General features: G+C 40.4%; 1 protein-coding gene across 2 annotated transcripts in view; it reads left to right on the top strand.

The window, feature by feature from the left end:
• Positions 1 to 257: 257 nt before the first annotated feature.
• Positions 258 to 21732, top strand: part of DNAJC24 (DnaJ heat shock protein family (Hsp40) member C24) — a 35408-nt gene continuing 13933 nt past the window's right edge. Inside the window, exons 1-2 of one of the 2 annotated variants that reach the window (XM_033063164.2) lie at positions 258 to 339; positions 1732 to 1872. In XM_033063164.2, the coding sequence (XP_032919055.1) occupies positions 1765 to 1872 (108 nt within the window). In that variant the 5' untranslated portion in view covers positions 258 to 339; positions 1732 to 1764. Of the gene's footprint in view, positions 340 to 567; positions 594 to 1731; positions 1873 to 21732 lie in introns of those variants that run through there. The other variant, XM_033063165.2, reaches the window with a different exon arrangement.

The raw sequence follows: 21732 nt of genomic DNA, 5'->3' as shown, positions 1-21732 counted from the left end.
GGGAGAGCGGCTGTGGGGCGGCCCGGGCCGGCGAGGGGAACGGGACGGGTCAGCGGTGCCTTCTCGCACCGAAGCCCCGGCAGAGGAGCGCAGGGCGGGCGGGGAGCGGAGCCGCGCCGGGAGCGCCGCGGTCGCCATGGGGACGCGTCGGGCCCGGCCAGGCCGCGCTTCCTGCCGGTGCGGCGCCACTACTGCCCGGCTGGAAACAGCCCAGGCGGCGCGGCGGCCGCGCGCGCTGCGGCCCCGGCCGGGCTGAAGGGCCTCAGGCGCCGCGGGGCAGAGGAGGGTGTTTCCCGCCGGACGAGTTAGGCGTGGCGCTGCCGCGGCCGCTGCGGGCAGGTGGGTGCGCTGGGCGGCCGGGAGAGCTCGGGGGGTGCGGGCCGGGCCGGAGGGACCGAGGGGCCCCGGCGGGGTTGGGGAGCCGCGGGGAAGGGCGGCTGGGGCGTCCGGCGGGGCCTGGCGCGGTGCGCGGGGCCGCGGCCTGCGCCGGGCTCCCTTGGCTGCCGAGGCCCCAGGTGCCGCCCGCCGTGGGGGTGTGAGGGCTCCGCCGCGGGGAGCGGTGCTGGGGGCGCTGCCCCGGGGGGGCAGGAGAGGTGCGTGGAGCTTTCCCCTGCCGTGTGTGTGTGTGTGTGTGTGTGTGTGTGTGTGTGTGTGTGTGTGTGTGTGTGTGTGTGTGTGTGTGTGTGTGTGTGTCCCGTGGGCTGCTCCTGGCTCTTGTCGAGTTTGAAACGCATATTTTGCTTCCCCCGTGAAAGGAAGGTTGATTCTGAAGTACGGCGTTAGACACCAGGAAGCAGTTTTAGTGATGAAATGAAAAAAAACCAAAAACCCAAGTATTTTTTCTTTTTTTCTTTTTTCTTTTTTTTTTCCTCACAATTAATTTACAGTTACAGAGCTTGAGTACTTACAAAGCTCTTGCCTACTGCCAGTGTTGTTTTTCCTCTGGAAGTTCATAGTAAATCAGCTGCTGTCAGCTTGGGTTTCCAGCACACCTGGGAATCTGCGTGAAGCTCAAGCATGCCGTTCTGTTACTGGCACTTGGTTCTTCTGTTTATTTTTTTTTTTCTTTCTTCGTCATTACTTGATGAAAGATGGCAAAAATTGAAACCCACACTACTAGTTAGTTTTTACTTAGTGACTTGTGCTAACTTTGTAGGTTTGGTTTATTTCTCTCTATTTGTTTTTACATGCTCTCCTACTTTAAGAAAATTGACTTCTTACTCAGCAGGATGAAGGAGGTCTCATGCTCTGAAAATATCATTTTGTAAAAAGAAACACATATCTTTTCTTGTGTCTTCTTGCACAGATCTTATTCCCAATTTGAGAAATGTCACACTTTTATGTACTTCATATTTTCATGTGTTAAGTATGGTATTGCTTCGAAGTCAAAAATCTGTTTTAAAATGTGTCTGTATAAAAGGTGTATCTGTCACCTGGGGTGTTTCTGAACAGTACATTTTACATACAAAATGATTTTTAAAGAAGTATGGATGGCTTCTAAACAGGATATGCTGAGGCACTTGGAGAGGAAGCACAGGACTTGCCATTTGACAATCTGTGGGATGGAAGAGCCACGTGAATTTTAACTTTTTTTACACAATAGTTCTGATGTAGTGATGTAGAGGTGCTTGAGAGCAGCAGCCAATTCTGTGATCCTGTAGTTCACCACATCCTTGTTTTTGCATTTTCTCTTTCAAGTTGTGATTTCATTTATTTGATTTTCTTACACAGTGCTGAGGAGGTGATTTCAAAGCCACTCAGGCCATGGCCTTTGAAAGGATAAACCAGAAGGACTGGTACAAGGTCCTGGGGGCCAAACCATCAGACAGCCCAGCAGAACTGAAACGGAAGTACCAGAAACTTGCTTTGATGGTAAGGCTGGATTTGATATTTCAGATGTACCAAATAATTTTTATAAACCAGTAAGGTAATAGTTGCAGGGTTTGTTTTTACAGTTTTTGTATCCATGTGATTGATCAAATGCAACCCTCAAGTACACAAAGACCAGATGCAAAGAACAAAAGGAAGGTTTTTTCCTAATAGTCAGTAGTTATGAAATTAAAAAATGAATAGGAGGAAAGTATGTTAACTTTATTAGAAAGTTTCTGGTGAGTTTTTGTGGAGTTGTACTCTTGGTCATGCATCAAGACTTCACATTCTGTGAATTCCCATAATTTCTTCTGTACTGCTGCTATTGTGCATAAGAATCTCAGAACTTTACCAGATTTTTCTGTGTGATTCTTGGTTATTCTGTTTTATACCCTCCCTTGAATTCAGGCATTTTGCTCAAAAAGTGCTTTGGCTTGGGTTTTTGAGGAAAATTGAGTGTCTTTTTTGATACTGTTGACTCTTTTCAGCTGAATTTGATAGATAGAATTCCCAAGGTAACTAAATTCCTGTTTCCTGAGAGCTAGTGGCTTTGTAGAGAAGAAGAAAGGTGAGCAGAATTCAGTTTTTGTAGGAAAAAGTCCCTTTTCTGTAGGAAGCTGCTAGCTAGGCCATCAGTATTGGCAGGTTTGAGGTGTCAAAATGAATGTGATGAGAAGTTGGGATTTTTAAGTGAGGTGAAGAGCATGCCAGTGACCAGGAGACTGAGTTTAATTGTTAGAGTTGAAGTAAATTCATGGGTTTGGGGGAGGAGGTTGTTAACTTTTATTTCTAGCCACTATAAAAACAGTTTTAAAGTTTGGTCATTTCACCAGTATGTTCCTGTCTTACACATCCCAGTATTCTTCAGCTGAATTTGCTAGGCAAGCCCTGCTGTACATCTGTTCCTTCTCAGTGCCTCCTGTGAACTTATTCCTTTTTCTTAAACTGATTGGTGTACTTAGTCTTAAGTTCTACACCTGGCAAGATGTTTGTGTGCAGATTCTGGACATAAATCCTTTGGTTCTCAGTGTTAAACTTTGATTATTGCAACAAAAGAGAGGGCTCTGGAAACCCAAGTTTTGAATAGAAATTGTTTTCTTGGACCTCCTGATGGTTTTTGTTCTATTGCTGGTAAAATTTGAGCAAAAGTTTAATTAAGGTCTGTTTGTTCTTGAAGAAGGTGGTCGGGGGACCTTGGTGTAAAGTATCTCTTCTGTCCAGACAGGGACGTAATTTAAACTGAATTCTGTAATGAAATTAATATATTTATTTTCCTATGAATTTATGTATAATAATGGAATTAAAATAGGTGTTGTTCAAAGCTGTTACAGAAGTGAAACTTACAGTCCCTTTCTTGTATGAAGTTTAAAAAAATCGTATTATAGAGCTGTACTTTGATGTAATTTCATGTCATTATTTTGGGGTGTATGAAGTGAGAATTACCAAAGTTTACAACTGTGTGTCTACATTTCCACCTGTAGTTTCATAAGATTAAAGTGTTGTCTGAATATACAAGCATTTCTTTAGCACCTGTATATTCCCAACCTGATTGGTTTGAGAAGTCAGTGGGAAATGTTAGAGAAAATAAAGATACTTTTTTTTGTTTTTGTTTTAGTGTCTGTGATGGATTCCTCTGACTAAAAAGAGATGTTTGCTGATGTTTACTTATAGGTGTTTTCCCAAGGCAGATCTGCTGCTTGTCTGTTGTTGTTACCATATGTCCTGTCTCTGCTCATCTTTTTCTTTTAGCTGAACTGTTACATATTCTGCTTGATGCTCTCCTTCCTGATGCAGCCTCTAGCACGGTCCCTCTGGGCTGTTTAAACCATTGAGACCACCATGGTTTTTATGTGCCTTACACCCCCGTGGGCTGTAGGACAGGCTGGAGGGCACAGCACAGCTCTAGAAGTTACAGTAGGAAGGTGCCTCAGATGTTGAGTTGAGAGGTTCCATGGTTGGAAAAACTCCAAGGATTTCCTGAAAGAAAAGTCTGCCATGGCATGCTAACACAGAAATGTTCTCTCTAATTCAGCGATTCATGAGCTGTGGACTTCTGAATACTGGGTGTATTAGGGGAATGTTTGTCCTGATACTGTCCCACTGTTTATTGTTTTTAAGAAATCCAGAAGTGGGTGGACCTTTTGTGTCCTTTCAGATGGAGTCGCTCCTGCTCTTCCAGGCTGGTCCTTGCAGCGTGTGGTGATTTCTCAGCTCTAAGTGCCCAAGTGCTCCTTGGGTTCTCTGATGCTGTTACTGGAGATGGGAGCGGTACAAGTGGCACTGCCATTGCCAAGCTTGCATCTTTTTAGAAAGTGAAATAGCGGATGAACACAGCCATATATTGCTCCTTATAAGATTTCCTGTAAAATTTTATGGTCAGTGCAGCATGTTTTCCAATTTTTATATAGCTGCATAAGTTAATCTCCTGGAGAATGATGCTGTGCTAATAGCCCTAAAGTCCAAAGGTTTATAAAGCAACTTGCATGTTGCATACCAGCTGCAGTTCATATGACATTGATTCTGTAATCATGAATATTCTGATCACACACGTTCCTTAGCATCAAGCAGAATAGATGGTGGATTTATTTTTATACATAATTCTACTGTTAAAATAAAAATGGCAAATCTCTGAGTCCAAGCCTTTTTTGAGTGATCCCCAGTGCTTCTTGTTGAGCATTTGCTTTTTGCCATCTGCTGTTTTCTGTATTTGTCAACACATGTATGCTTAGCATCTTGAAGGAACAGGCAGATGTAAAATTTCCAAAGCTAAAAAGGGTTGTAGATCTTGCCATATGTCATCCAAAAGATAACTATATTTGCAGTTAAATCTCAGGATTGACCTTAATAATGCAAACCAGTACACAATTAAAAGTGATTGAATTGTTGCTTTGTAAGAATGACTTCATCAGGGCAAATTCAAAAACTGATGAATTTTTAAAACCAAACCCCTTTTTATTCGTTCTAACAAATTGAGGATGGAAAAGGTTAATAAGCAGAACAAACCTGTACATAGATACCCTATTAGAGTGAATATATTTTTATTTACTGCACTTAAGTTTTTCATTTGGTCAACTCACTACTTGTATGCACGTGAATTATTGTACTATAGATAATATCAGTTCTGTTGTTAAGAATAGTATTAATTTGATACAGAAAATTAGTTGGGCCAAAACCAGGGATTTTTTTTCCTCCCACACCTTCTAATTATTTAAGCATCTTATAAAATATCCTTGAGACTTAATTTTTTTTTTAAATAATTGCTGTGTACTTAGGTGACTCTGATACCTGGATCATCTTGATACTCTAAGAATCAGCAGCAGCTGAAGATGACAGACTTTGGGGCACAAAATGCATGTGCCATTGTCAATTCTATGAAAAGCTTATGAAAGGAGAAAAAATGGAAGTGAGTGCTTTGAAACCAGCATGGCTCAATGCAGAGTTTCCTTGGCTGGCTCTTAGAAACTCCTGCTGAAGTGCTTTCTGAAGCATTCTGTATTCTGTACTCTGAAGGAATCCAGCAAATTCTGAGAAGCAATATCATGTTGGAGTGGTAGGAGTGTATCTTTAATCTTGTGTCTCTGGAAAGTGCTGGTGGGTTTGAGGTTTTGGGGCACACACAGCCTTTTATCCACAGTTGCATGGTAGTTTCAACAAGGTGATTTCTTAAATGGATAAATGGGTTTTGTGCTCTATGCTTGGCTTTTTAAGGAATCCATTCAGCTTTTAGGAATGACAGTGCTTATGTTCCATTTCAACAGATCAAATTAGAGCAATAGAAATAGGACATTCAGGGGACACCACCTCCCCATTCTTATTTTGGCACAATTTTTGCACTTGCTTTTAGTCTAGCACTTTGTGGTCAAAAAATACGTTGTCAGATTGTTCTTGAATTTTTATGTAGCTGCTTTATATCTGAAAACTGCTTTTCACCAGGAATAAAGTCACCAAACACATAAGCTTTGTCTAGCTGAAAATCAGGTGTCTGTTCCTGTTGATGCTGATGATATCACAGGATACCTTTCAACTGGAAAAAAAATTATTGTGCAGGAAAATTATATGCTGCTGTTACAATGTGTGCCCTAATCTTAAAGAAAACCCATGTAATTTGAGCAGGCAGTATGCAAGAAGCTCTTATTTTTAATATGGTAAGGAAATAAAATGTGCCGCTTAACACAGAGTGTTACAGAGATTTTTTTCTCAAAAGGGGTGGTGTGTGTGTATATAAATATGAAGTGTTAAAGGTGCTCACTTGATCTCTTTGCAAGAGTAGAAGATTTGCAAAGAGAGCATCAGGCATAGGTGAGAATGACTCGGGAAGAGTAAAAAATAGAATAAATAGAGTAATAAATAGAAATTTAATGAGGAAAAATTACTTCAAGAAGAGATTGTTCCATGGAGCATGTTTAAAGGAAGGACACAGGACTTTCTGGAGATCTGTTATCAGATTTATGTACACATCTAAATTCTGCAATCACAAGAAATGCAGAGGGTGTCACATATGTAAAAAGCTGCTTGCCTGATTGTTTTAAGGTTTGTTGCAAGGTAAATTCAGTATTGCTCCTGAAAGGACCTGCCTATTAAGGAGCTTCATGCTAAATTTAAGTTGAGAATTTGAAACTTAAAAATGAGGACACTGAGTTTTAGATTGGAAGTCTTGTAATAACTTTTCATGAGAAGCAGGCAGTGTATGTATTCCTTTTTCAGTAGCTTTGGCCAGGTTTTTACTTTTTTGTTTGAATAGCATCACACTTGTTAGAGGTCTTCAACAGATCATTGTGCTTATTTAATTTCACCTAACTGGTAGAAAATGGATTTGTAATTTGACAATATAAACAGAACAAGTTCAGTTCAACCTGGCTGGAGCTTGACCTGGAGTTACAGTAAATTCACGAATACAAGCCGCACTGATTATAAGCCGCATCTCTGGGTCTTGGCAAACATTTCGGTTTTTGTCCATAGATAAGCCGCACCCGAATATAAGCCGCTTTGTCGTTCGCAGCGAGGACCCGCGTGCAATTATTAACAGAACGGCGGGAGGGCGGGGTTTACTGGCTGAGCTAAGGCTGTGCAGGCTCGGCCCGCTAGGGGCCGCTGACGGGACCAGGTGGGCCAGCACGGTGCTGCAGCTCGGGGCCGGCCGCCGCTGCCCCTGGGCTCGGTCACCCCGGGTCGGCGCTGCCCCGCGGTGGCAGGCAGGGACGGAGCTTCCCCCACTCCTACGGCAGCGGCGGCGGGCGGGGACGGAGCTTTCCCGCGCCCGTGGCGCCGGCGGCGGGCAGGGACGGAGTTTCCCCGCTCCTGCCGCGGCGGCGGCGGGCGGGGACAAAGCACCCCGTCGGCTCCCCGAGCCGCGGCAATGGCGGCGCGCGCTTCCCCCCCCTCCCCGGGCCACGGCAATGGCGGCGCGGGCTTCCCCCCCCTCCCCGGGCCGCAGCAATGGCGGCGCCGGCTTCCTCCCCCCTCCCCGGGCCGCGGCAATGGCGTCCCGGGTCTCCCCCCTCCTCCCCGGGCCGCAGCAATGGCGGCGCGGGCTTCCCCCCCCCTCCCCGGGCTGCGGTAGGGGCGGCCCGGGTCCCCCCTCTCCTCCCCGGGCCGCGGTAGGGGCGGCCCGGGTCCCTCCCCCCCTCCCCGGGCCGCGGTAGGGGCGGCCCGGGTCCCCCCTCTCCTCCCCGGGCCGCAGCAATGGCGGCGCCGGGCCCCCCCCCCGTCTCTCCCCTGGGCTGTGGCAGAGGAGGAAAGAGAGCTCTCCCGCCTCTCTCCCCGCCCCCCGTGCTGCCTACAGGGAGCCAGGCTCCACCTGCGGTGCAACAAAGTAGCGATTTGTAACAATCGCAAAATGCCGACTTTGCAGCTGCTCGGCTCAGCACTCTGGCAGGCACTTCTGAGGTTGTATTAGCCGCTCCTGATTATTAGCCGCATTTCCGGTTTAGGAGCAAAATCTTAGTCAAATTGGTGCGGCTTGTATTCGTGAAATTACTGTAATCTTAAAGCTACAGAGGGAAAGATAAGCCATCAACTTTAATATACAAAGGACTATTGTTTCAATGCTCAGGGTAGTTTTGCTTTGAGCAGTTCTTTACATCTGATTTACCAATTGCCACTTTAATGCAAAGAAGGGGACATATTTTCAAATTGAGGCTTGAGAAGTTGATTACCAGTCTATCAAGTGAAGCTGGGTGTTAGAGAAGTCACTAATTCAAGCAGCTTCATTAGCCAGGTCTGATCATGCTGCTGCTGTTTAAACTGTGAGTTGCGTGATTTATTCACCTGACTTTGGTGTTGGCTTTTGTTTGGTTCACTTTGTAATGTCTAATGATTTCTCAAAGGTGTAGATGAATTTTAGTGAGTGGATGGGGTGTGAATATTCCTACAGAAGTTTTGTCTTTAACTTACATAGAATATGAAAACTTGTAGCATCACAAAATAAGCCAGCAAGTAAACAGTGCATTGCTTATTCAGGTAGTTCAGCCAGTTGTGAAACTAATGTTAGTTTCAAAAACTATTTCTAATTTTAATCTGTTTACTTACAGGGTTATTGGTCACAGTTCATTTGTTATAATGAGCAGCTTGTGGTACCTCATCCTCTGTAGATTTATGGTTCACATGTAGCAGAATGGGCACCAGGCAATTTAAATGGGAGATTTGGCCAGTATGTGCTTGGCCTTTGATGTCATTTCCGCTCTGCAGAGGAATATGATGCCTCTGTTGAACACTTTGTGCCCTGGTTGTGTAAGTTATTCATTGTAACATATGTTAAAAAGCAGATCTATACTGTGTTTGGTAGACTTTTTGTGAAAGGTGTTCACAAATACTCACTCTGTCCTAAATCAGTATAAAATTTAACTTCTGATCAAAAATAAAATCTTTAGTAGCTTCTTAAATACCATAAAGACATTTATTTAATATTTTCAACAATTCTTTCAGCATTTTCAAGACATACTTAAGTAGTTTTATATTGTGCAATGTGCTTTTTATCTCATTTCTAAAGTGAGGTGTTTGAAATAAAAATCAAATAGTAAAAGATATGAATTAAAGCACAAAGGAGGACAGCATAATGCTTTCACATCATAAATGTTCTGGTTGTTCTGATGTTTGAACAACCACAGTCAAAAGCATCTTGAGCTGGTCAACATTTCCAAATCAGACCATGCATTCAGGTGTCTACTATAGAAATTTTAAGCACTAGATCGATTATTTAAAGGTGTAAGTCCAATGGTCTGAAGGGTAATAAAAGTTCAGGGTAGAATCAATCATCTTGCAATGGCTGTGTTTATATAAGGATCTCTTATCACTGTTAGATGAAATCAACTATGTTTGTGAGAATCTGAAATAGTTATTACATTTTTTCAAATACTGTCATGTGATTACTAACCTGTAAAACTCAGTGTTTTGGGGACTTGTTGGGTTTTTTATTATTTAAATAAATAGTCTGTGTCTAATTTTGTCTTCCATTTGAAATACATAATATAATTATTACAAAAAATTATTAAAGCAACACATTCTCATGTTCCTTCTTTCCTTCATCTTTTCACACTTTAGAATCAGAGAATCCCCATCCCACCCCTTTTCCTTGCCTCACTGCATCACAAATGCTTCCTCATCTCCCATTGAGCTCAAATGCTCAACAGACATGAGCTCATTTGAGCTGATTTAATGCAGAAGTGAGTTCATGTACCTGAAGGCTTGACTTGTAGGATACTATGCAGGTAGCTTATTACTGCAGAAAAAAAGTTCAACTTTTTGGACTCTAGCAGTCATTTGGATAAACTCTGCTCTTAATTTTCAATACATTAAAAGTGATGTTTCAAGGCTGAAAAGTCAGTAGTCAGCTATTGACTGACTGTTGTCAGACTTGCCCTTTCACTGGTTTTCCTACTAAATTATCAATAATGAAAAATTTCAGTCTGTTTTACTTGGATTTATGACCTAAGAATGTCCATAGTCCAAGATAAAGATGAATGAGTTTGCTGAGCAGCATCTTAGCTAAACATTTTTCTTCCCTTGACAGAACATTAGGTTGTAACTAATGAGCTGTTTGAGGAGAGGCTGAACAAGAGCTGCTCTTTTAAGAGGTACTTGCCTTCTGTCAGAGCAATCCAGGATTGGCTCTGACTGCTGCAGAGGAGCAGTGCCAAGGATGGGCTTGGAAGGATTCTCTCAGTGAAACTCTGGCTCCTGGAAATGTTGCTGTTGAATTGCAAGGGATGAAAACCCTGGATTATTCCTCTACAGTTGCTGACCTGTGCTAAGTTTTGACTTCATCTTCCAACTTCTCTTGACTATTCCTTTCTGAAATGGGGCAGTTCTGTAAGGGCTAAGACTGCCTAGATAGGTGTTAGTAAATATCAGTGTCCTCAGGAATGAATTCTGGTAAGTGAGCAGAATATTCTATGAATATGTGATTTCCTAGAGTCCCCCACAAAGTATGTCCCTTTACCATTGTGAGGACATGCTGCCAAAGTTGTTGTCAAATCAGAAGTTAAATTAACACCAAACCAGTGATCAGTCCAGATAGGAACACATCCTTCAAGCCTATGAACAAATCCAATCCAAACAGTTTTCTAAGTGTGTGTGATTCCATAGATTATGTGTGGTATTGTTTTGTCACTGTAGCTATGAATTCTTAAAATAGTTCTGAATTTTGATTGTTATTGTTTTAGGGTTTTTTTTCTGTTGTGTTTTGGGGGGATTTACATGTTTGATTTTTTTAATACTGGTTTTCACGACTGAATAAACTTTGTTAACAGGTAGCTTTATATGTTCATTTAAAAAGTACAAGGGCCAAACCCTTTTATTTGAACATCTCAAATGGCTTCAAACACTGTAGTGATTCTATATTGCTCTAAGAGATGGGGAAAGCTGAAAGAAATAGTTTCAAGAAAACAAAAAATTAAAACCACTTGTTATGCAAGTGTTGGAGTTATGGTATAAAGATTAATAACTAATTTTTTAAAATACCTGTATACTTCAAGGCCTGCTTTCCATCTGCCGCTGAAGTGCCTTAGGGACTTTGATTATTTTGCATTTTGCTTAAATCTGACCTCTTAAAGCTGTGAGGCTGTTTTCAGGTATTCCAAATGAATTGGAAAATGAATGTTATGCTTTGGTTTGTGACTGGGGCAGGGGGACAACACAGAAAATTGTGCTTTGTGCTCAGCAGCTCTTAGGAAGTTGTGGCTATCAAAGCACTTGACTTTGCCTGCACAAGGGTTTTCTTCTTGCACGTGCCAGTGCCAGCTGAAGGCTCCTGCCCCAAACTGCCTGTCCCTGCCCTTCTGCCAGATGTTACTCAGCCAGGAAATAGCATCCTGTGGGTTTTCCTTCTAGCAGTACTGTTCATGTCAGCTGGAAGGATTCCTCCCTGGTTTTTTCAGCAGTTTAAGCTTGGTTTGGTTTTCTGAAGTGGTTTTTTTGTTTGTTTGTGGTTTTTTTCTGTAATAAAACAGGGGATTCAGGAGTTTGCTTTCACATCAAAATAGCATTTGACTAAGCTGTTTTCCTAACAATTTGTTTGTCTGGAATTATTTTTATATGACCAAGGCCACAATAATCTATGCCTAAACAACAGAACAGTGTGACATTATTAGTGTAAATTGTGAGCACAGGAGCCAGAAATGTAGAAAAAAATTAAAATTCCCTTTCTGTTTTTACCTTTGTACTACTGTAAATTTAAGTGTTTTTTTCCCCCTTAATTCCTTTGCTAGTTTTTGATAGATTTTCAGTTGTTTTTTTTCTTCTCCTACTGTATAGTGTAGTTTTCAAAGGCTTTTTGAAGTACCTCTTGAGGCTCTTGGATCACTCTTCATAGGAAAATAAGGAGCCATGGAAAGGAAAGAAAATGAGAGTATGTTTCTAAAAATGTACTTTTTGGTTGCCATAGCTCCTGATTTTTCTCCTCATTTTCATACCCTCATTAGCTAAAGAATTGTTATCTTCTATTTTTGCAACAACAGTTTATATTATTTTCCATCAATAGAGACTGAAGCTTTTACACTTGATTTTTTAGGGGGAGCTGAAGTGCTCTGAAGTAGCAGATTCATGGAGTGTTGCCTTGGACAAAGAGGAGAGACACTGTCACCAGTTAAAACAGTAAAGAGTGTGGAAGTTCAAAGTGATGGGCAGGGTGATGCTACAGTACCATGATAAAAACAACTGCATTTTAAGTATGTTTAAGCAAAAAAAAAAAAAAAGAAGAAAATTAAAAAATGATTTCTTTAAAAAAAAGAAATCCAACATGGAAACGAATGAGTTTATGACAGTGTAATTTGGTCTGTGTTTTTTTTTTAATTGCACTTTGAGCACTCCAGTAATTTTCAAGAGTTTGCTGTGCTGGGTTGATATTCCCATCCTGTGTTTTTACTGTGCAGCTGTCAGTGAACACCCATTTTGTGTTCTGCATACCTGTTGCACACTGCTGTGTACATTTAATCCTAACTTACCTTTTTTTTAAAATTCTGACTGGTTTTAAAAGAAGGCAGTTTGAGTTGTCCTGTGGTTGTTTTCTTTCAGAATTATCCGCTGGGTGATGAGTAACTAAAATGTTAGGGGAAAATCTCCTTTTTCATCTGGAGTGCTGTCTTGGGAATATTTTGCTGCAAATATTTGAGTCACAACAAGTACTTCCTTATAGTTACAGCTATAGCAACAGTAGTGTTATCTGAAATATTTCTGTTCTGGTGGATTTTATTTATCTCAGGCAAAGGTGTAGGTGTACTGTGCTGGATGTTGTGTATAACAGTGGTTATTTCTGGCCAGAAGGTTATGGAAAAGATTAATAATGTGTGTAAAGCATGCAAGCAGTGGAATATTCTGTGGGAATATGTATACTTGCACAATAGTTTTGATCATAAGGTTATAAGGAGGAAAAAGGGACAAGACTGGACACAATTTTCACCAGCTAGTTGATCAATGAGCAATGTTAGAAAAAAGTCATAAAAGATGAGTAAGTTCTAAGAGAGGAGAAGGAAAGTGAAGTGATCATCTTTTATCTTTCCACAAATGAGGAACATTTCCCATGAGAAAGAATCATCTTGGAGATGGGCAGTGCAGTCTGTAATTAGTGTCAAGGCTGATAACAAGATCAGGTAAGGCAAGGCTAAAGTTGTTTAAAAGCTTGAAAGGTTGTTTGTGTTTGGGGGAAGAAAGGAAGAAGAGATGGATTGAAGTAATGAATCAAGTAGATAAATTCTTTGCTCTTTTGTCCAGCTGTCTTTGGACAGACATCCTTTTGGGAAGTTTAAATCTCTGTATGAAAAGATTGAATTGTCTCAAGGAGCTCCTCACTTTCTGTTTCTCCTCTTTGCAAGTGGCAGAAGCAGGCTTCTTGCATGTTCTCTGCTGACTTCTGCCAATTAAGTGAGCATGTTGAAAAGACTGATTGTGAACTAGAAAGGCAAGTTTAAGATCTGGCATAATCCTTTTCATGGAAGTGAACAAGTTTCACATTTTGGAGGGAGTGCTTTACAACATCAGTGAAATAAAAAAAGCACCTTCAAAGTAATCTTGTTTTGTGCTGTTTTAAGAGAAGAGCTCTCCTCTTTTTTTTCTTTTTTTTTTTTTTTTTCCCTTCCCAAACACTTGCCACACAAAGCTTTTCAGTACTGAATTGTGCTAGTTACTTCAGTGGGGCCAGCTTATGAAACACAGACGAGTGTGGAGCCTGACCTCGTGAGGGCCCTCACTTCTCACTGTGATTCTCCTGAAAATGCTCATCTTACATCCCTGATGTTCCAAGAATGCACATGTTACAGTGCTGATGTTCCTGCAGACGTGCATTCATTCACCTTGCCCCATCCCAGTCTTTGTGTACAAGAAAGGATGTGATCCCAGCAGTTCAGTTTAGGAACTGCAGGAGATAAAGTGTGAAGCAGATATTTAAGAGTAGATATTTAAGATGTTTAAACTTTGTGCCTTGCTCTGGCCCCTGTTGGTGCTGTAGTGCAGAGGAACAATGCTGTGTTTTGCTGTATCCTGCTAAGCATTAGATGGCAGTAGTGTGTTGTATTTGGCAGCTACTTTGTCGTTGGGTTTTTATCTTTGGTGTCATCGGTGCAGTTTCACAAATGGAGAAAACACATATTTTATTTCTCAGTTTTTATAAAATGCTGATTTATGGGTGCTTTGGCTGTGGGACTGTAAGGGCAGCTGTTTGGAGTCCTGTGTGCATAGGTGGGATTAGTGTGCTCTAGTGTGTGTGTAGTGTCTGTGACTTATTCTTTGGTTTGTAGGAGCTAACAGTGATAACATTAACCACATGTATTCTGATGATAAATATGCTTTTAATGGCCAAGTGAGTTCAGTTCTGCAGCCTTTACTTTTTCATAAGCTCTTACCATGTCTAAACATAATATAGCCTGTTAGATGAAGTAGGTTTGGGGCTTTTTTTGCTTTTTTGCTTTTATTCTTAGATGAAAAAGAAAAATCTTAGGCTCAAGGAAGGTTGGTAGGAACATAATTAACCTTTCAGCACAGTGGTGTTACTGTCATTCCAGGTCCTGGACAAGTGCAGTTACCTTGTGACCCTTTTGGGAACATGTTTTTTCCCTTCATCCTTGTTTCTCCCAGGTAAAGGATCTCAAGGATTTCAGAACTGTGTTGCATGGTATTAATTGGGCAGGATGATCAATTAATGGAAGAAAAGCAAGAAAGTGTTGACAGAACATGCTACCTAATTAGTACCTGATGGACCATGTAGGCCACAGAGCCCAGACTGTGATGTTGCTTCAGGGTTGCAACTATACAAGACCTTTATATGCAAAATAGGCCTGTGGAAAAGCCAGGGAAGAAAGTCTTCATTGCTGAAATATTTCCCTTCCCACTGCAACTTTGGGGGCAGCTTCATACTTCACAAAAGGAGCACATATCAAAGTTGTCAACCTTGTGTTTTGTACACATCTTGCTCTGAAGTCATGTAGCCTTTTGTTTCTCAGGTATTTTTTAATGGAATAGCTGATCTACAAAAAGGTGTTCTTTTTTTTAAATAAAACTGTGTAGTAAGAGAGAAATACTAGGGCAGTAAGGTTTTCCTGTGATAGATAAAATGGCAAGCATAAGGATTCTAAGTGAAGAGCAGTCAGCATCACAGTGCTCGAGGGTACCATCCAATCTGGTTTTTTGGTTACACAGCAGGGCTTGAGAGTTTTTCAGGTGAAACTTAAGTCATTCTGAATTAAAAAGCATTTCTACTCTAGGAAGGTAGATGCTAGAATTATTTTGTTACTGGTAATTAGTGGCTTTTTTCCATTTGTTTTTATAAACACATTGGTAATTAATTCACATTCTTCATTAAGAAGTTCCTCCTGTAGTGACAAGTTTAATGTTTCCTTGGTTAAATTAAAGATTTTTTTTTTAAACTAACTCATTTTCTCCTGCAGTTTAAACTTTTTTTTTTCTACTGAGACAAACATCTTTCGGAATACTTTTATTGAGTAAATAACATCACTTTTTTTGGTGTGTAAAACAGTATATTTTTTTACCTTGCCCTAATTTTATAAGTTCAGCTGGTAAAGTTGGAAAATGGCTTCTTTCTGTGACCTTTCAGTGAGTGCCACAGGGTGGGGGCCAAGTGCACGTTTTTCACTTTTTTCCTTGATTGTCACAGGTGGCTAAAACGTGCTTTTCTGTTAGTTTGCCAAAAGTTCAAGTCCCAGTTTAATAAGATAATTTGGACTGTGTTCTGATTTAAAACCCATTCCAGAATGGATTATGCAAGAAAAACATTTGGGCCCTAGAGCACAGCACAGCCAGCCTGTGCAAATGCAGAGCAAATGCTCATTTGGAGGTGTTGTGCTTGGGTGCTCAGCTATGGCAAAGGTAATTCCAGATCTGGGTGTTAAATCTGTTACCGGCTGATGGGGATTTGCAGCTGAAAGTGCTCAGGGTGACCATGGAGGTAAAATTAACCAAAGTGTTAACTTTAAATGAAGTTATAGAGCTCTTGGTGTGTTGTAATTGCATTATATGGTTTATTTTCTGAGCAAGACTGCTCAGCTTTACATTTTGGTGATTTATCAGCTGATCTGGAACTTTCAAGACACGCTGCATAATTTGCAGATACTGCTACAAGCCCTGTATTGACAGTTCAGAACTGGAAATGTGCAGATTTGTCAGGGTATGGTGTGATGAGGGGAACCCACTCTCCTACACTGTGTTAAGCTTAGCTGATGGTGTTTCAGATGCGGAAGTTTAATATCTTAGATAGCTTTAAACATAAATTTATTGAGCCCTGAGACCAGTAGAAGCAGTTCATGAGGACTGGGGCCTGGATAAGCCACACTTTAAACTGAGGACAGATTTCAGGGTGGGTACCCTGCATGAAATCCCAAAGTGAGTCTGAGCTTTGCAGTGGAGGCAGGAATTTCCCACCAGCTCTCACACTGATCTCCCCTGCTCACAGTCTGCAGCAAGAGACCCTCTGATAAGCACTTCTGGATCAAAGCAACAAAATTCTGCCTCCAAATGTCATTTTTGAAAGAGGAGGAATGCTGCACTAAGCATAATTGTCCAAACTTGATTCCAGAGCTGTGGGAAGATGAAGACTGAGCACAGTCTTTTTGTGGAGAGAGAGGAAAAAAAACCTGAGTATGAAGAGAATGTCAACCCACCATAATATTTTGATATTTGGAATTATTTTAAATAGTTGTTGATTTCTTAGATATTTATAGATGTGACTTAAATATTGTGGTCATATGGCCAGATTGAGAGATTTTGTTTTGGGAACTGTAATTACTTTCTTACAAAAATGTGTCCTCACAGTGTGTAAATAACTGGAGAAATGGATGCAATTATATGACCCAGCCCTTGTTTAGCAGTTAATTTCTCCAGATTTCTATGAGCATTTGTTCCAACCTACACAGATTTGGTTGTTGGTTTAAATCTAGCCAAGGCTGGTGGTGTCTTAATTGCTACCACAGAGCAACCATTTGGCCTGTGTGAGATGAATGTTGTCAAGGTACCTTCTGCAAGGCGGACATTCATCCACTGGGAATGTATCAAGAAAGTTTTCATTAATTGGTCCCTTTGTTGGCATTTGTGGCAGAGCAGCCAAAAACTGAGTGTGAACAGACACTATGTCAGGGGGTGAGATTTATTGGCAAGTCTCAGTAAAAACTGGTATTTACTACATATAGTGTAAGCAGGGGCAAAGGAGTTTCCTCCTAAGAACAGCCTGGCATTAAATTTACTGAGTTTGGTTTTTTTTTTTTTAAGGCAGGGAAATGTAACAAGAATTCTGACCCAATCAGAAGTTAAATAGGAAATAGCCAGTTATTTTTTTTTCCTTCATGTTGACTGTCTTGAAGCTTCTTTTTAATGTGATGTGAAGTGCTATGATGGGCTGTGTAACATACAGACAGATTTGCATGGACCTATGAATGTGTCAGATGAGAACACTTGACAGGTTTTGTCCTGACTTCATCTGCTTAACCTGTAGATAATGACAATTACAGTTGATAATGTATACGTGTAGTATAAAGCATGACAAATGTTTTTTAAAAATAGCTCCCAATTTTGATATTTTTATGTTCACATTAATTTCTGCATTTTGCTCTTGTTGCTTTGTTAGAAGGATGCATTTGATTGTATTATTGCAAGGGACATACTGGTAATGATTTGTGCATTTTGTCTAAGTGGAGCATGATTGTTTGTTTAATTTTGTACAGAGCAAGGCTGTTTGCATGAGGCTTTCTGTTCTGCTTGCTTAAACCCATTTTAACATTTTTTTATGGCATAGTGTGCCATAAATAAAATAACAGTTTGAACTTATTGCTCTGAGGTAGAGTTCTGAAATTTGAATGTATTGCCTGTTTGAAATTGAGCTTTGATAAAAGTAAATAGATTGAACCCCCTAATACTGATTATGTGGTTCAAAATTGCTTGGTATTAATCTGTGCAGTTCCCATAAGGAGTCAAAGTTTCATCCTCTTGTATTCCCAGCCATGAGTCTGACCATGTGGGTGGAAAATAATGGCTTGGGTTTCTCTATTCATCCAGCTGCTTCCAGTGTTTCCCCCATCCTCATTCTCTGTTCTGAGCAGCAGTGTCCAGCTCACTCCTGCCAGGACAGGGCTGTCAGTGCTGTGTCCTGCTCTCATCTCACACTAACCTGTGCCCATCCAGGGCCACTTCCATTTCTGCCGTGTTAGTCAATCCAGCCCTTTGCATTCCAGTTTTGGGGCTTGGATCTCTTCTGTTTGCAATTTTAATTTAGTTCTTTCATTCATCAAAAATGAACCTGCAGCAGATAGGAAGAGTGTTCTCTTTGTCAAGTTTGGATTGAATTTCTCTTCCCTGAGCATTACTGAGTGTCTTTCATCGCTGCTTATTTTTTAATATAAATACACATCTTTTTACACATTCCAGAAGGTGTTGTAGTGTAGGTTGTGAAAATTGTTTTTGTAAAAAAGGTAATTCATAGTTGGGTGGAAATCATACTTCTCATTGCATTCCATGGATAAAATAATGTCTAGCTAGAAAAATACTGTAGTTACTGCTATATGCCTGACATGGAGAAAGGGATAACTATGCTGAGATACTGAGTTAATTTGAGATGTTAATATTCTATTGTTTGCTCTTATTTAAAGGTCAGGTTTAGTCATTAGATGTAATTCTCTCAAAGGTAGAAAAATACTTGGTACATCTAAGTAATCCTCTGGTAAAATCCTACTACTTGATTTACTCAGGGCACATTTCCAGCTTTAAATATATTCCTTATTCAAATACAGGCACACGTCCCCTATGGAAATAAAGCAGGACTTCAAGACTTGTCTAAACTTGTCCGTTCAGTTTAGCAAGGTGATTCCATGAGACTGTGGATGATTTCAGAGTTAAAAATCTTTAATAAGTCATGTAGTTTAGAAATTTACTGTACTGTAAGTGTTGGTTTTACTCACTACTTAATGATTACTTTATCACTCATGATAGTAAGTCCAGGATAACCTAACTTGAATTTTTGAGCTCTGATGGTTTCATCATTGTTCTATGCCTGTCATTACTTTTGAATTTTAGAACCTTAATAATGATTTCCTATATGGGGAAAAAAATCTAAATGGTTTATAATAAAAATTTTAAAATCTGAAAATCTTTCTCCAAAATAATCATCGCAGAAGAGAAGGTTGAGAATTTAATGCAGCCGCATTTTACTAATCCTTTTTATATTATTTTTTATTTTCTGCTGAAGATTTCTGCAAAACCTTGACAACTTTGCAGAAAATATTGGAAAGTAGGAAAGACAAGGCTGTGGAAGGTAGAGAGTAGTCTTTAGTTTGATCCTGGAAAAAAATTAGAACTGTTTCCTCTTCCATTTCCTCAGTCAGAAAAAAACCAAATTTTTATATTTGAAGTGGCTTACTTGAAAGCTATGTAATTTCAGCCGGGAGGAGTTTTTTACAGTTATCTGTGAAAATACATAGTAGTAGATTAAATTGGTTTTTTGTAAATGAAATAAAAATTTGGAAGCAGTAGTACTTTTCCTAGAAAGTGAAACCTCCTGGTTTGATGCACAGAATTAGGGATGTGGTGCATCTTTTGTTTTTGGACTGAATACCCTTTTTATACAAGGCAAAATAGCCATAGTAATGTATTAATTACTAAATGAGAAGGACTAGTACTTTTTAAACCTTTTCTAAATAACCAGCCTTTTCAATCAGCCATGTGGAAGAGCAGCTGTGATTAAAAGTTTGACCATGTTTAGTGGTTTAGCTGTTGTATATTCCACAGATTAGAGGGAGATTACAAATCCAGTGTAAAACTCAGTCCTGCAATGCTTCACCCTCCCCTCCCACTGAGCTGTATTCAGCTGATCCTCACTGGGTGCTGTAAATGTCTTCTGAAAAATTAATTCATGAGCCCCAGTAAGAAATGTACATTACATTGATTTAACTAGAGGGTCTCTGCTTGCTAATTTGAATTTGATTAAAATCAGTCACCCTGTTACATTTATTGCCCAGAGTAAGGAGCTGGCAGCAGGGTAGGGGGGACAGGAGTTCCTCAGGCAAAGCTCACCCAGCTCTCCTGGCTCCTCATCCTGTGGAGTGGGAGTTCTTGAGGCCTGCTGATATGTTATTGACATGTAATACCAATTGTTGATTAAATAGTCACATTAACTACCAGGGATCAAAGTCCAGGGATTGATTTTGCACTTCTTTAAAGTGCAGAAGAGTCCAAACTTCACAGAGTGTAAAGTAGGCAGAAATTCAGAGAGTAGCAGTTGAATGTGCTGCAGCATGTTCCAAGTTCTTATAAAAACCTAATTGTGTGCTACACTGAACAAATAAGAATGTCATAAATAAAATAGATGTTGGAACTCAAGACATTTTCATAGGCTACACTTGCAACATTAACACCTTTTTTTTTTTTTTTGAGACAGAAAAGGTTTGTTTACTTGCTTGTTCTTTATTCTGTAGCAAATATCAAAGGCAATAAATCAGCATGATGAAATACAAGTAATTTACCTAAAAAAAATTTCTAACTTTTGAATACTTGAAAAAAGACAGAACTGTGAACTGAGCCTGTATCTGTGTTTCAGGGTATGTTTGCCAGGTGATACATTGCTTCTCACAGTACCCAATCTTCTGAAAAGTGTAGTCTGATGTATATTAGAATAACACAGTAGAATGCAGTTGTTTTATCAAGGTATGATAATGATATTGTAGTTGAAAAGGGCACAAGGTTGGGTTTGTGTTAGCCAGCTTTTCCTTGTGGTTGCTTTGCAGTGCCAACCATTTCATCAAGTCTCCAGCAGATACTGCTTCAAGTGTGTTTTTCATACATGGGCTTCAAGGTTCCTGCTTTTCCAGATTTTTTTTTTAGTATTTTCAAAAGCTCAGGGAAATGAAACCTTTAAGAAATTATTTTTAAATTAAATCTTACACCAAGAGCCAGAGTCCTCAAGAAATACTAGGACAGGGTGACATTTAAGATGAACATCAGGAGAGAGACCAGTAGTATCACATGTATGTTATCAAATTAACTAATGTATTTCCAGAATCAATTGGTTTATTTCTTAGCATTCAGGCTAACTGAAAAGCATCATATCCTGTAAAGTGGTACAAATCCCAGACAGGGAGTCAGCAAGTTACTTCTAGTATGGCTATAAAAAAGGCAGATTAGGTTGGGCATGAATCACCAACCTTCTTCATATTTTCCCTTCCCTCATCTGGACTCGGGAAAGGATCATTTACTGTTTTTATAAAATCCTCTTAAAATAGTAACACGTTAGTAAAACTTGGTTTTGAGCAGGGTTATCAGGATGAGTACTCAGCAAAAAGTTATTTTTATTAAGTATTGCTACATCAAACCATTGCACCAGTGCAGGTGAAAGATTTAAATGTATCCAGCAAGAGGGCTGAGAACAGTGCTCAGGTAGGCTAGGAATGACATGAACATCATGTGCACAGATCCTGAGGAGTGATATCATAGGAGACTGCAGCATTCAGAGTAAAACCTCACAAGTGGGAGCATGAGAGAGAGATGAGCAGCAGTTCAGCTGGAGCCAAAGGAGGGAGGTGGAGTAGAAAACAGAGCCTGTCTGTTTGCATTACAGGGCCTGGACAGGCGGCAGCTGAGATTAACCCAGAAATAAAGCTGAATGGGAAAGAGGAGGAGACCACAGACATCCATCATATTTCACCTCCTGCAGAACAAAACCAAATCCCTGGCTCTGTTTCTTCAGGCAGCTTCTCTGAAGGTTACACTGGAGAGGGAGCAGGATCAGACACAAGAATGTGGTACCTGGGAGTAAGGGAATGTCCCAAAAAAAAGTATGGTTGATTTATGCCTGAAGTATTGACAGAGGACATTAGAGTGCTCCCTCTGAACTTCAGTACTTTTGTAAAGTGTCCTCTGTGACTGAGTGGCTGAACAGTG

The sequence above is a fragment of the Catharus ustulatus genome, chromosome 6, assembly GCF_009819885.2.
Source record: "Catharus ustulatus isolate bCatUst1 chromosome 6, bCatUst1.pri.v2, whole genome shotgun sequence".
Classification (NCBI taxonomy): domain Eukaryota; kingdom Metazoa; phylum Chordata; class Aves; order Passeriformes; family Turdidae; genus Catharus; species Catharus ustulatus.
This window is presented reverse-complemented; position numbering and strand designations above follow the sequence as displayed.